At 49.0% G+C, this 12,124-nt stretch overlaps 1 protein-coding gene across 1 annotated transcript; it reads right to left on the bottom strand.

Moving 5' to 3' along the window:
* Window positions 1–5,880: 5,880 nt before the first annotated feature.
* On the bottom strand, window positions 5,881–10,676 carry LOC136589269 (uncharacterized). Its single transcript, XM_066588287.1, has 3 exons — window positions 10,106–10,676; window positions 7,691–7,735; window positions 5,881–6,711 (listed from the first exon to the last, which is right to left on the bottom strand). The coding sequence occupies exons 1-3, from the start codon at window positions 10,629–10,631 to the stop codon at window positions 6,122–6,124; spliced, it is 1,161 nt and encodes a 386-aa protein (XP_066444384.1). The 5' UTR covers window positions 10,632–10,676; the 3' UTR covers window positions 5,881–6,121.
* Between the last annotated feature and the right edge of the window lie 1,448 nt (window positions 10,677–12,124).

Genomic DNA, 12,124 nt, shown 5'->3' with positions numbered 1-12,124 from the left:
TCAGTCTGACATTCAAGCTGTTAAGCTTACAGAGACCATTGTCTATACTGGAGACTATTGTATCCACTTCTCAGCTGAGAGCAGGACTAGTATTCTACGATATATCAGTCTGGAGTTCAGGATGTTCAGCTCACAGAGCATTGTGTCCACTGGATCCAGTTATATCCACTTCCCAGTTAAGAGCAGGTGTAGTTATGTACAATGTATCAGTCTGGAGTCTAGGTTGTTGAGCTCACAGAGCATTGCCTGTACTGGATACAGTTATATTCACTTCTCAGATGAGAGCAGTAGATGTATACAATGTATCAGTCTGGAGTCTAGCTGTGAACAGGTTTACTGCCTCTGAAAGTAAACAACTGCAACCTCTGCTCCATTCATCTGAGACCTTCGGGACTTCCATGCTCAGGATTGGTTGGGGCCCCATTGGTTGGAACCCCCCTCACAAAATGATTCCCAATCCTGTGGATAGGGGATAACTTTATAACATGACACGACCCCCTTTTTAGCCAAGGAATGGTTTATTCCATCATCCTATTAATACTGCGGTCCGCCCGCAGCCATCATTCTAGATGCGTTTCTATGTCATTTCTACAGAAAATAAAGACAGAAGGATCCTTGTAAGAGTTCTCAGAAGATTCTTAATGTTCCGTGTCCTGCAAGGGGGACGTCTTCTCACATCTGAATCGAGGACTGAAGGGTAAACATTATATGTATACAGCTCCATGACTTAAATTGTAGGCGATTATGAACCGCGTTGTTTAATTTTGGGAGGAAAAATGAAAGGGGCCTTTAAAATGTATTTTGGCGCAAAACTCATATTAAATGAATTAGTGAGAACGGCGAGGAAGTGCGTGTTTATGGGGAAATAAATAGGACCCCCGGATCCCCATGCTGAATTCCACCTTGGCAGCTCCGCTCACCTTTCCTGTTTAATTTCATCTTATATACAGTACAGGGATGGAGTTTGTAGGTTTCTGACAGGGTGGCCCACAAGGGGCGGAGGGGGGGGGGGGAGTTCCACTTGGTATAAATAAGGCTTTTTTTCCTCTTCCCCATGTTCCTCTGATGTCACGGATGTGCAGCCTACCTGCCATCAGGGAGATTTTGAGAAGCAATGCATTACAGAGCATACACAAAACTTACCATATGCCCCACCCATTTCAGTAGGCCATGCCCACAACTTAACCCCTTCGTGACCGGCCTATTTTATGCCTTAAGGACCAAGCAATTTTCGTTGCCGGATTGCAAGAGCCATAACTTGTTGATACCCGTATGAGGGCTTGTTTTTTGTGACGAGTTGTGTGTTTTAATGACCGCACAAATAATGTGTTGTAGAACTTTTCTTACATTTTTTTTGCAGTGAAGATGGAAAAAAAAAACTAGTTCCACCATTGCTTTTAGGTTTTGTTTTTGAGGAGTTCACTATTCGGTAACTTTCGTATCTAATCGGCACTATTACTGCCATACCAAGTTTATAGAGATTTTAATATTTTTTTACTGCTTTTGCACAATAAAAACAGGAAAACATTTAACCCTTTCCAATCCACTGTCTGACGTCTGAAGACATTATGATGTAAGGCTGTACAGCTCCAATGTTGCAAGACGTCCATCCGGGTTCTCTTACTGTATATTGCCAGCCTCTCTGCTGTCGGAGCCTATCCAACGTGTCACCTTATGCAGTACTGGCTTTAGCCAGCAGATAGCGCCGTTGTATAACAGCAGAAAAAGAGTAACCCCCCCTAGGAAAACCAGGATACAAATTACATTGCAAAGGGTTAAAGAAAAACATTTGGCTCTTATTTGCCGCATTCTAAAACCTATAATGCAGGAATAGTTGTAGTTTTTATTGGTACCAGTTTTAGGTACAATTAGGCTCATTTGGAGGAAAGAAATTTCTTCGTGACTCCATATGGCAGCCAAAGTAATCCCTGGATCAACATTTGAGATCAACAAACCTGCTGGACACCTAATGTCTATATCCTGTAATATCCTTCCGCTCTAGAAAGACATCTAACATCTAGTCCCTCTTAAAAAAAGATAAATAGATAAAGTGGCCACTCTGGCGGTGTGTCCACCGAGCTGTTTCTGACAATCATCCGGATCAGTTACGATTAGGGATGAGCGAGTATACTCGCTAAGGCACTACTCGCTCGAGTAATGTGCCTTAGCCGAGTATCTCCCCGCTCGTCCCGAAAGATTTGGGTGCCGCCGCGGGGCGGGGAGCTGCGGGGGAGAGCAGGGAGGAACGGAGGGGAGATCTCTCTCTCCCTCTCTCCCGCCCGCTCTGCCCCGCTCCCCGCCACAACTCACCTGTCAGCTGCGGCGGCCCCCGAATCTTTAGGGACGAACAGGGAGATACTCGGCTAAGGCACATTACTCGAGCGAGTAGTGCCTTAGCGAGTATACTCGCTCATCCCTAGTTACGATCCATATCCCCTCCACCATTTTGGCCTTAGGGGACAGTCCTAGCCCAATACCTCTTATTACAGAGGCGTATGAGTGTTAGTCCGTTGGGGCAATTGATCACAAATGGTGACTACCTATTTATACCTTACTTGGTAGCCACGCACTATTGGAACTATTCTATTGAACCATAGCACCTTGCTCATATATAATTTGAATTTACTATCAAATCTGAGCCACCATACGACAGTATCTCAATCTTCTATACATGTCGGGTTTACTATGACCAAGAAAGTGCTGTACCATAGACTTACTGCTTCATCTAGGCTCCTGATGAACCACAATTTTGATTGTGGGGAAACGCGTTGAGCTTTTCATACACGGATTTCTCTATTGTGGGCTTCTATACTAACAGATATCTCTATTGTGGGAAGAATCCCCCTTTTTTTCATCTGCTCTAAAGAGCTTGGGATACGGTTTTGTTTTATTGAACAATATTCTTTAGATAGCAGCAACTCTGGTAGACTTGCATTTAGCAATCTATCGCATTCTGAAAGAGTAATATACTATCATCATCTGTATACTACCACCAGGGTTGAGATAACTAGGAACTCTACAAAGTTCACCTTTTACATGGTGAACTAACTTATAAGTCCTAGTATTGTTCCTGTAGCACTTCTTCCTGATCAAGTCTCCTTCATATATCCATTATTAAAGCGGAGGCTACTGTCGAGAAAGGGTATTCTGTTTATCCTTCGTCTTCTATGATTTGTATGTGTGTCAGCCCGTATATGTTTTTTTTAAAAGTATCCTCAATAAAGAATCTTCAAGTTTTTAGACTGTAACTGTGAAAGGGCTTTATTATAATATTATAGACTTCTCCGTCTCTGTGACTTGTTACCGTTGCAGTCCTGGGTATAAACAGATCCTGGGAGAGATCCTTGTATTGTCCCCTCATGTATTTATACATAGTTATTCGGTCGCCCCTTAGCCGTCTTTTTTCCAGGGTGAATAATCCCAGTTTTGGTGCCTCTCTGGGTATTCCAGTCCTCTCATTCTGTTTATTAATTTAGTTGCCCATAATGGTGTCCCCTATGTTGGTCCCAGTAGTAATAGTGATCCACATACTAGCCCCAGTAGCAATAATGTCACACATAATGTCCCACATAGTGTCCCCAGTAGTAATAGTGATCCCCATAGAGGCCCCAGTAGTAATAGTGTCTCACATAGTAGCTCCAGTAGCAATAGTGTCACATAGTGGCCCCAGTAATAATAGTAATCCCCATAGTGGCCCCAGTAGTAATAGTGAAACCTATATCGGTCCCAGTAGTAGCAGTGATCCCCATAGTGGCCCCAGTAGTAAGTGTTCCCCTTATTGGCCCCAGTATTAATAGTGTCCCTTATATCGGTCCTAGTAGTAATAGTGATCTCCATAGTGGCCCTATTGGTAATAGTGTCCCACATAGCGGCCCCAGTAGTAATAGTGTTCCCCATAGAGGCCCCAGTAGTAACAGAGTCTACTATATTGGTACCAGTAATAATAGTGTTCCTCATAGTGGCCCCAGTAGTACTAGTGTCCCCTATACTGGTTTCAGTAGTAATAGTGTCCCACATAGTAGTCCCAGTAGCAATAATGGGCCCAGTAATAATAGTGACCCTCATAGTGGCCCCAGTAGTAATAGTGTCCCCTATATCGGTCCCAGTAGTAATAGTGATCCCTGTAGTGGCCCCAGTAGTAATAGTGTCTCGGATAGTGGCTCCAGTGGTAATATTGACTCCTATAGTAAGCCTAGTAGTAATAGTGGCCCCAGTAGTAATAGTGACCCCTATATTGGTCACAGTAGTAGCAGTGATCCCCATAGTGGCCCGAGTAGTAATAGTGTTCCCCATAGTGGCTCCAGTATTAATAGTGTCCCCTATATCGGTCCTAGTAGTAATAATGATGCCCATAGTGGCCCTAATAGTAATAGAGTCCCACATAGTGGCCCCAGTAGTAATAGTGTTCCGCATAGAGGCCCCAGTAGTAATAGTGTCTACTATATTGGTCCCAGTAGTCCCACATAGTAGTCCCAGTAGTAATAATGGCCCCAGTAAAAATAGTGACTCTCATAGTGGCCCCAGTAGTAATAGTGTTCCCTATATCGGTCCCAGTAGTTATAGTGATCCCTGTAGTGGCCCCAGTAGTAATAGTGACTCCTATAGTAAGCCTAGTAGTAAAAGTGGTCCCCCATAATGGCCCCGGCATTAATAGTGATTCCCATAGTGGCGCTAGTAGTAAGTGATCCCCATAGTGACCCTAGTAATACTAGTGTTCCCCATGGTAAACCCAGTAGTAATAGCGTCCGCTATATTGGTCCCAGTAATAATAGTAATCTCCATAGTTGCCCCAGTAATAATAGTGATCCTCGTAGTGGTCCCAGTAGTAAAGGTTCCACATAGTGGCCCTAGTAGTAAAAGTGTTCCCTATGCTGGTCCCTGTAGTAATAGTGATCCCCTATATTGGTCCCAGTAGTAATAATGTCCCACATAGTAGCCCCAGTAGCAATAGTGTCCCACATAGTGTCCCCAGTAATACTAGTGACCCCCATAGTGGCCCCAGTAATAATAGTTTCCCCCATAGTGTTCCCAGCAGTACTAGTGTCCCCTATATCGGTTCTAATAATAGTGACCCCCATAGTAGACCCTGTAGTATTAGTGACCCCAATAGTAGCCTCAGTAGTAATAGTGTGTCCTATAGTTGCCCCAGTAGTAATAGAGCAGTGACCCCGGACACATGGCAAACGCTGAGGAGCTGGGAGGGCAAGATGCTGGCTTGTCACGGCGACACTAACAAGGCTTCCTCCCAGAGGGGCGGATGTAGCCAAGGCCAAGGCAGCGCTGGCCCTCTTCCAGACACCCCTGGCATGGGAATGCCCAATAAACAGGAACAAAGGTGTAGAGAGATTTGTCACCATTCCGGCACCCACCAGCATGAACTTCTGTGGGGAAATAACTGAGCCACAGACAGTTTAAGTACCTCAGGTCCCGGGAACGGTCAGGGCCTGGAAATAACTTTACTGGAAACTTCAGCAATACAAGGCACTATTTGAAGTGATGACCATGCAGGCAATAAACAGACTTGACAGTAGTACCTCCACACGGTGACCCAGACTTCAGACCAACCCGTGCATGATTAATTAAAGACGCGTAACTCCACTCAGTGGGATTCAGACTTCCGTATGCTTGAGAGTGAACAATGACTGCAGAGTACCTCCACCAGGCGGTCCCAGACTTCCGGACGCGCAGATCTGAAAAACAATGAGTACCTCTGCACTGGGCCTTAAGCGCACATGCTCACAACTGCTCTCGCTCTCACTCCTCTCAGGGGGGACGCACTCCTTTTCTCCTCACAAATACATCCACAACAGGAAACCTCTCCCCCTTCCCATGCTTCACTACATAGACTGGGGGGACTTAACACTTACTTTAGCTCCCCAACTAAATAAAGAATAAGTACAACATCTGCTGGCTTGTTGTGGGTAGGCCACAGCCTTTATTTAACCATATAACTTTATTTCAAAACGTAAATTAACTTTCTCTTCACCTTCCATGCCAATTAAATGTCCATTTTTATTGAAACTTGTTGCGGCGTAAGAAGGCCCTTACCGGCCTGTAAAGCCCTACCCTTCCTAGCTGGCATGGAAGTCCTAACTACCGCCACGAAGGATGCAGCATATTTCTATGCTGCACTCCGCCCCCCACATGCCAGCAATAACGCCGACTCCACCCCGTCCTGCAATCTAGACAGGAAAATATCTAGACCTATCTCGCTGAGATGAACCCCGTCACCCCGCATCATCCCGCGCTCTCTTCTCTCCAGCTCCCAGTGACGGATGGCTATTCCGCCCAAGGCTTGCACGTGCTTCGATATCCTGAAGTTAACCGTTCTCCGTACTCGCTCGATTGCCTCGTTATCTCGCGCTTCCCTCCAGATTCTTCTGGCCACTATGTCTGACCAGACAATTACCATCCGCTTAAAGAACAGTTTAAAACGATAAATGTCCTCTTTCATTAAGGAAATGAGCTCCGCTACTTTTATTTTCCCGAGGTCATTTCCTCCTGCATGAATGACTAGTATCACTTTATCATTCTCCCAACTGCTGATTCTCAATACCTCCTGGAGCAGCCTGGGCCATTGCAAACCTCTAATCCCTCTCCAATGTACTGGAACATTGAGGCCTAAATTGCCTCCGATAGGCCTATCTCTGGCTCTCCTCTCGGCCCAGTATATATATGAGTGGCCTATCACCCATACCGACCAATCCGTAACTGTAAATAAATAAAGAAAACATACACCGAAAAGAACATCACAACCAACGTATAAATCATATGAAAACTCTAAGGTCCGGTCGCACATAAGACCTGTAAGCATCTGATCTCCAGCGACCCACTCTTTTAATACCCTCGATACCCATGCCGCACGAAAAAGCGGATGTCGCAGCTCCTATCCTAAATGAGTGTGATCCGAAATCCTTTGGATTTAGTCCCAATTTATTCAGGCTACCGCGCATGACTGCTGTGAACTGGTATTTGGTTAACGGGAGGCCCGACGCATGCTTCAAAAACGGGCCCGTTCCGCAGTGGCGTTCCAAAAAACCCGTTATCAAAACTACCGGACACCATTTTGTTCCCAATTTGCCTATCCTGAGCCATTCTCCAACCCCGTAAACGTCTGTTTTTGATCTCCGAACGCCAATCTTAATGCAGTCTTCGTCAACTAATACGTCACCGTACATCAGTCCCCCAGGTCTACTTTTACTTGCTGACACTAATTCCCCAATCCGCATTGCTGCGAAAAAGGCAATTGCAAAGGCCACTCGGAAAAGCTCCGCCTCGGAGCCCTCCTCGCAAACCTCTCCCAGCACTTCTAATATAGCATTTAGTAACTCAAACGTGATCGGTCTCCTTCCGTCCTTAATAACCTTGTCCTTCTTCCACCCTTTAATAATTTGTCCGAAAACGAAATCTTTAGTCACGTCCCTCGACCCGTGTAACCGAATTAAAAAGGCCACCGCCGTCAAATGTTTCTTGGCCGCGTCCGCCGACGCCCCCTTTTTACGCATTGCCTCTAGTGTGTCTAAAGTTACCGCCTTCGCTCTTTCTTCCGAAGGAAACCGTCCACCCGCTGCTGCTATCCACTCTTTCCATACGTTATTATACCGTCTCCATGTGGTACTTGAAACTGACATCTTTACGAGAGCTAACAGCTCTCTTCTATCATTTCCCACAAGAAAGCAGGGCAACATACCCCCTCGACCTCCGCCGTCGGGTGCAGCTCCCTGAATGTTGACATCTGAAAGCGAGAAAGAGCATCAGCAGTAGCATTCAAATAACCCGGTACATATCGAGCTTTAAATCTTACGTTGTGCTGTAAACACCGTAGAACCAAATGGCGTAATGCCGCCAGCACCAACGTTGATGATGACGATTGTCTGTTTACCACCTGTACCACCGACTGGTTATCGGACCAAAAACAGATATTTTTATTGGCCAACCTCTGGCCCCAAATCTCCATTGCCACCATTAACGGGAATATCTCCAAAAGTGCCACATTTTTTACCCATTGCTTCTGCTTCCAAGAACTTGGCCAAGCAGCGCAACACCACCGGTTACCATATATAACTCCAAAACCATGTGATCCAGCTGCGTCCGACACCAAACCGATCTCCTCGTTTGGACTCTCATCCTCCGGGCATATGACCTTGCCGTTGAAAGAACCGAGGAACACTCTCCATACGTGCAAGTCCAATTTCATTCCTTTCGACACTCTAATAAAATGATGGGGCTCTCTTGCCCCTCTTGTTGCCAATGACAACCGCCGAGCGAAAGCTCGCCCCATCGGAATGACCTTGCACGCGAAATTAAGTAAGCCTACCAAAACTTGTAGCTGGTGAAGTGTAACCTTCCTCGAACTACACACCAAATCTACCACTTGTCGCAAACGCGCCACTTTATCGTCGGGCAAGCGGAAAATCATCTCCACTGTGTCAATTTCGATCCCCAAAAAACTCAACCTTGACACTGGGCCCACTGTTTTTTCGACCGACAAAGGCACGCCTGCCTTACGCATTAAAGAACGAAAAGACGAAAGTAAAAACTTGCAAACCGTCGAGTTAGCTTGACCAACAAAAAGGAAATCGTCTAGATAGTGCAATACCGATGCGCTGCCCGTCTCAACCTTTAACATCCACTCTAAAAAGGAGCTGAAAACCTCGAAATAATAACAAGAGATCGAGCAGCCCATTGGCAGGCACATATCGACAAAAAACTGATCCTCAATTCTGCACCCCAGTAGATGGAAACACTGCGGGTGAACCGGCAAAAGGCGGAAAGCCGATTCTATATCGGCTTTCGCTAACCATGCACCTCTGCCCGCTTTTCTAACCAACTCAACTGCCCCGTCAAATGACGCATATGACACCGCCGCTTGCTCCTTTGCTATCCCGTCGTTAACGGATTCCCCGGACGGGTATGATAAATGGTGTATGAGTCTAAACTTGCCTGTTTCTTTCTTTGGTACTAAGCCCAAAGGAGAAACCCGCAAGTTGCCGAAAGGCGGCTCCAAAAATGGCCCCGCCATTCGTCCCAACTCTACTTCCTTTAACAACTTTTCAATTACTAACTCTTTGTTGTCGCGGGCTGATTTTAAATTTTGGCAAAAGGACGCTGCAGACACGTTAGAATGTGGGATGAAGAAACCTTCAGCAAAACCCGCCCTAAGCAGGCTTGCTTCCGGTCTCCGTGGGTACCGGTCGAGCCACGGCTCCAGGTACTGAACGCTCACCGGCGTTCGCCCCTGTGCCGGGAACTCCCGCCGCTCGTTGACGCCGAAAACATCGCATCGCTGTATGCGACCCGCCGCAAATCGAGCACTCGTGTCTAAATTTGCACGACGCCTGGAAACGGCAGTGGCCCTCGTTGAAGGCCCAGCATGATCCAGAAGGCCTAGGGGCCACAGGAGTCTGCTGTCCGCCGGCGCCTGTGGCCGTTCCATGAAAGCTAGGTCTCGTCGGTTTCTGGGCCAGTATCAGCTGGATCCACATGTCTGTCGCCTTCGTTGCCCAGCTGACACTGTCAGAGCCCGCTATCCTGCGACGAAAATCTTCGTCATATCTCCACCAAGCCGACCCCCCGTGCAACTTATATGCACTGTGGATCGTGTTGATGTAGACAAGCATCTCGGGTCCTTTCTGAGGATACTGACGGCACACGACGTGCGCCAGCATCAAAAAGGCCTGTAACCAGTTCCCAAAAGTTTTAGCCACCTTGGGTTTTTTCTCACTTCCACGCTCTGAAAAACGTTCCTTGTCGACCGATACATGTTCGGCCGACAACAGTGACCAAATGTCCACGTAACCACCATTTATTATTTTACTCACCACTTCTTCCTCCAGCCCGGCATCCAGCGGGGCTACACCACAAAACAGCGAATCCGCTAATTTAAAACCATCACTCACTCCTGCCCCCGTAGGCAGACTCTTCCGTCCTTGTACAGGACCACCAACCTCGGGCAAGGCCGACCTCCCCGGTTGCTTATGGGACACTGGTAGTCCCTTCTCCTTCTCATAATTATCACACAGAGCTCTCAAAGCTGACATAAACCCATCCTTCCGGCCTGCGCCGGGCACATTATCCCAAACTCTATTTAAATGTACCGACTCACCCGCCTCGTTGTCCTCCGGCATCGCCAAGGGAAAGCTGGGTGCGGGCAGTGATGATCGGCTGTAGGGTCGGTGCGCCGTGTGTCGTTCTCCGCTGGTAACACCCCGGCCACTCGGAGTCCTTATTTTTGCAGCCCCGTAGGCCGAAACTCCATCCCCCGATCTGCTCAATCTCTCTCCTTCACCACTACCTGCGGAAAAAGCCGGTGAGCGTAAGAACGGGTATTGTGCAATTTGTGCGGCCGCCCCTCGGCCGCCATGTCTTACTTTCTGCGACACCGCTTCTGAGCGACTGAACTGCGCCACCGCCTGCGAGACTCTGCTCCTCCTCCTCCTCGTTCCTGCTACCAGTGATGACGCGCTGCTAAACTCCTCCATCTCGCTCGCTGATCGACTCTCATCCGTTGCATCCTGCTGCCTGCTATGCTCCTGCCTCCTGCCATGAGCGAAGCGCTCGCGCTGACCGATGGCATGCGCTGTGGACCTGTGTCTGGCCGCCGGCTCATAACTACTGCCGGCAGCCTGCATGCGCCTATCGCGCCTATGATATGGGGCTACTTGGTGGCCTATGGCTTCTGGGGTTCCGGAGCGGTCATTTGCCGCCCCGTAATGGCCGCCGCTGGGCCCCCCCCTCCCCCCCCGCACCCCGAGAACGTGGCGCTGTGATTTTAGCCCCCCCCTGCTCCCCCACTGTGCAGCACTCGCCCCCTCCCTCCCCCTGCTCTCCCCCCCGCTGCTGCTTGAACGTGATGAGGGAGATGCACTTACCAGCATCTCCCCCCTAACGGCTGCCGCCGTTTCGCGGCCGGGACTACATCTTCCCGGCGTATCCCTACGCGCGCCTGCCGCGCCACGTGGGGAGCGCTCCGATGTCGCCATCCTTGCTCTGCCGACAGCCGCGGGAACACCTCCTCCCGCGCCGGACTTACCCGCTCCTGGCCTCGCCGACACACCGAAGGTAGGTCCATCTCTCCCTTCAACCTCACCGTCGCTGACCCGGATGCGTCCTATTGGCTCTGCTTCCTCCATGCCGCGCTGCGACCGCGCGGTACCGCTCCTCCTCGCTCCCTCTGTTCTGGGGCTCCTCACCGGCACAGCTCTCTTCACCACCGGGCTGGGGCTCAAACGGGCGGGTGGATTCCTCCTCCGGACGGGTCTTCCCCTGGGCTCATCGCTGCTGGGCACCACTGGATTGCTTCGGGCATGTCTTCCCCTGGGCTCCTCGCTGCTGGGCAGAACGGGTCGGCTTCGGGCGCGTCTTCCCCTGGGCTCCTCACTGCTGGGCAACACAAGTTGATTGCTGCTTTCCCCGGCCTCCGCTGCTGGCGGTCTCGCTTATTCTTCGGCCATCTTCACGAGCCAGCTAGTGCCCTGGCTGGCCACCACATCTTTAATCCGCTCCATTAGTTCCTCCATGCTGCAGCTCGTCTGGGTCCACGTCTTCACTCTTCTTTCTCCTGGTCCCGACTGAAATCCTTTACTTCCTTCTTCTTTACTCCCAGTTAACCCCTCCCTTTCCTGTGGTCGCTTCCTCTCTCTCTCTCTCCTCCCCTTCTCCCCCCCCCAGTCATCAGCATCTTCCCTATACGTTTGCTGCTATCTAGAGGCTGAAGGTGCACCCACGTAGCTGGACCTCCTGACTACCACCCCCGAAGACATGGAACTCCTTTCCCGCTTTCAAGCACTCACATTTATATCCTCTTTCATACCACGTGACAGGGTAGAAATTGATACATTACAGACAGACAGCTCACACTTTGCAGACATTAACCCATCACATGCTGCAGCTGTGCAATACACACAACAGAACGACAAGACATTTTGCACAGTGCATCAACACAAGACATTACATGTAGGACATTATGGAGGGGGCCAGGAAAGTATGTACTAGGCCACTACAATAGCGACTCTTCTATTGGCCTCTGGTGAGGCAGCTCCAGGGTGGCAGCGGTGGCACCGCTGGCCTCTCACCTCTGGGGCTGTGCTGCATACAGGATGGAGCACACAGACCCCAAGGAGAG

This window comes from Eleutherodactylus coqui, chromosome 1, assembly GCF_035609145.1.
Source record: "Eleutherodactylus coqui strain aEleCoq1 chromosome 1, aEleCoq1.hap1, whole genome shotgun sequence".
Classification (NCBI taxonomy): Eukaryota; Metazoa; Chordata; class Amphibia; order Anura; family Eleutherodactylidae; genus Eleutherodactylus; species Eleutherodactylus coqui.
This window is presented reverse-complemented; position numbering and strand designations above follow the sequence as displayed.

Bases quoted from the DNA above. Each gene is read 5' to 3' on its own strand.
- LOC136589269 (XM_066588287.1), bottom strand. From the start codon at position 10,631: ATGCAGGCTGCCGGCAGTAGTTATGAGCCGGCGGCCAGACACAGGTCC. The intron at 7,736-10,105 runs GTGAGTCGGTAC...TCTCGCTTTCAG, and splicing joins GCCGGAGGACAACGAGGCGG to ATGTCAACATTCAGGGAGCT. The intron at 6,712-7,690 runs GTATGTTGCCCT...ATTTATTTACAG, and splicing joins CGACGGCGGAGGTCGAGGGG to TTACGGATTGGTCGGTATGG.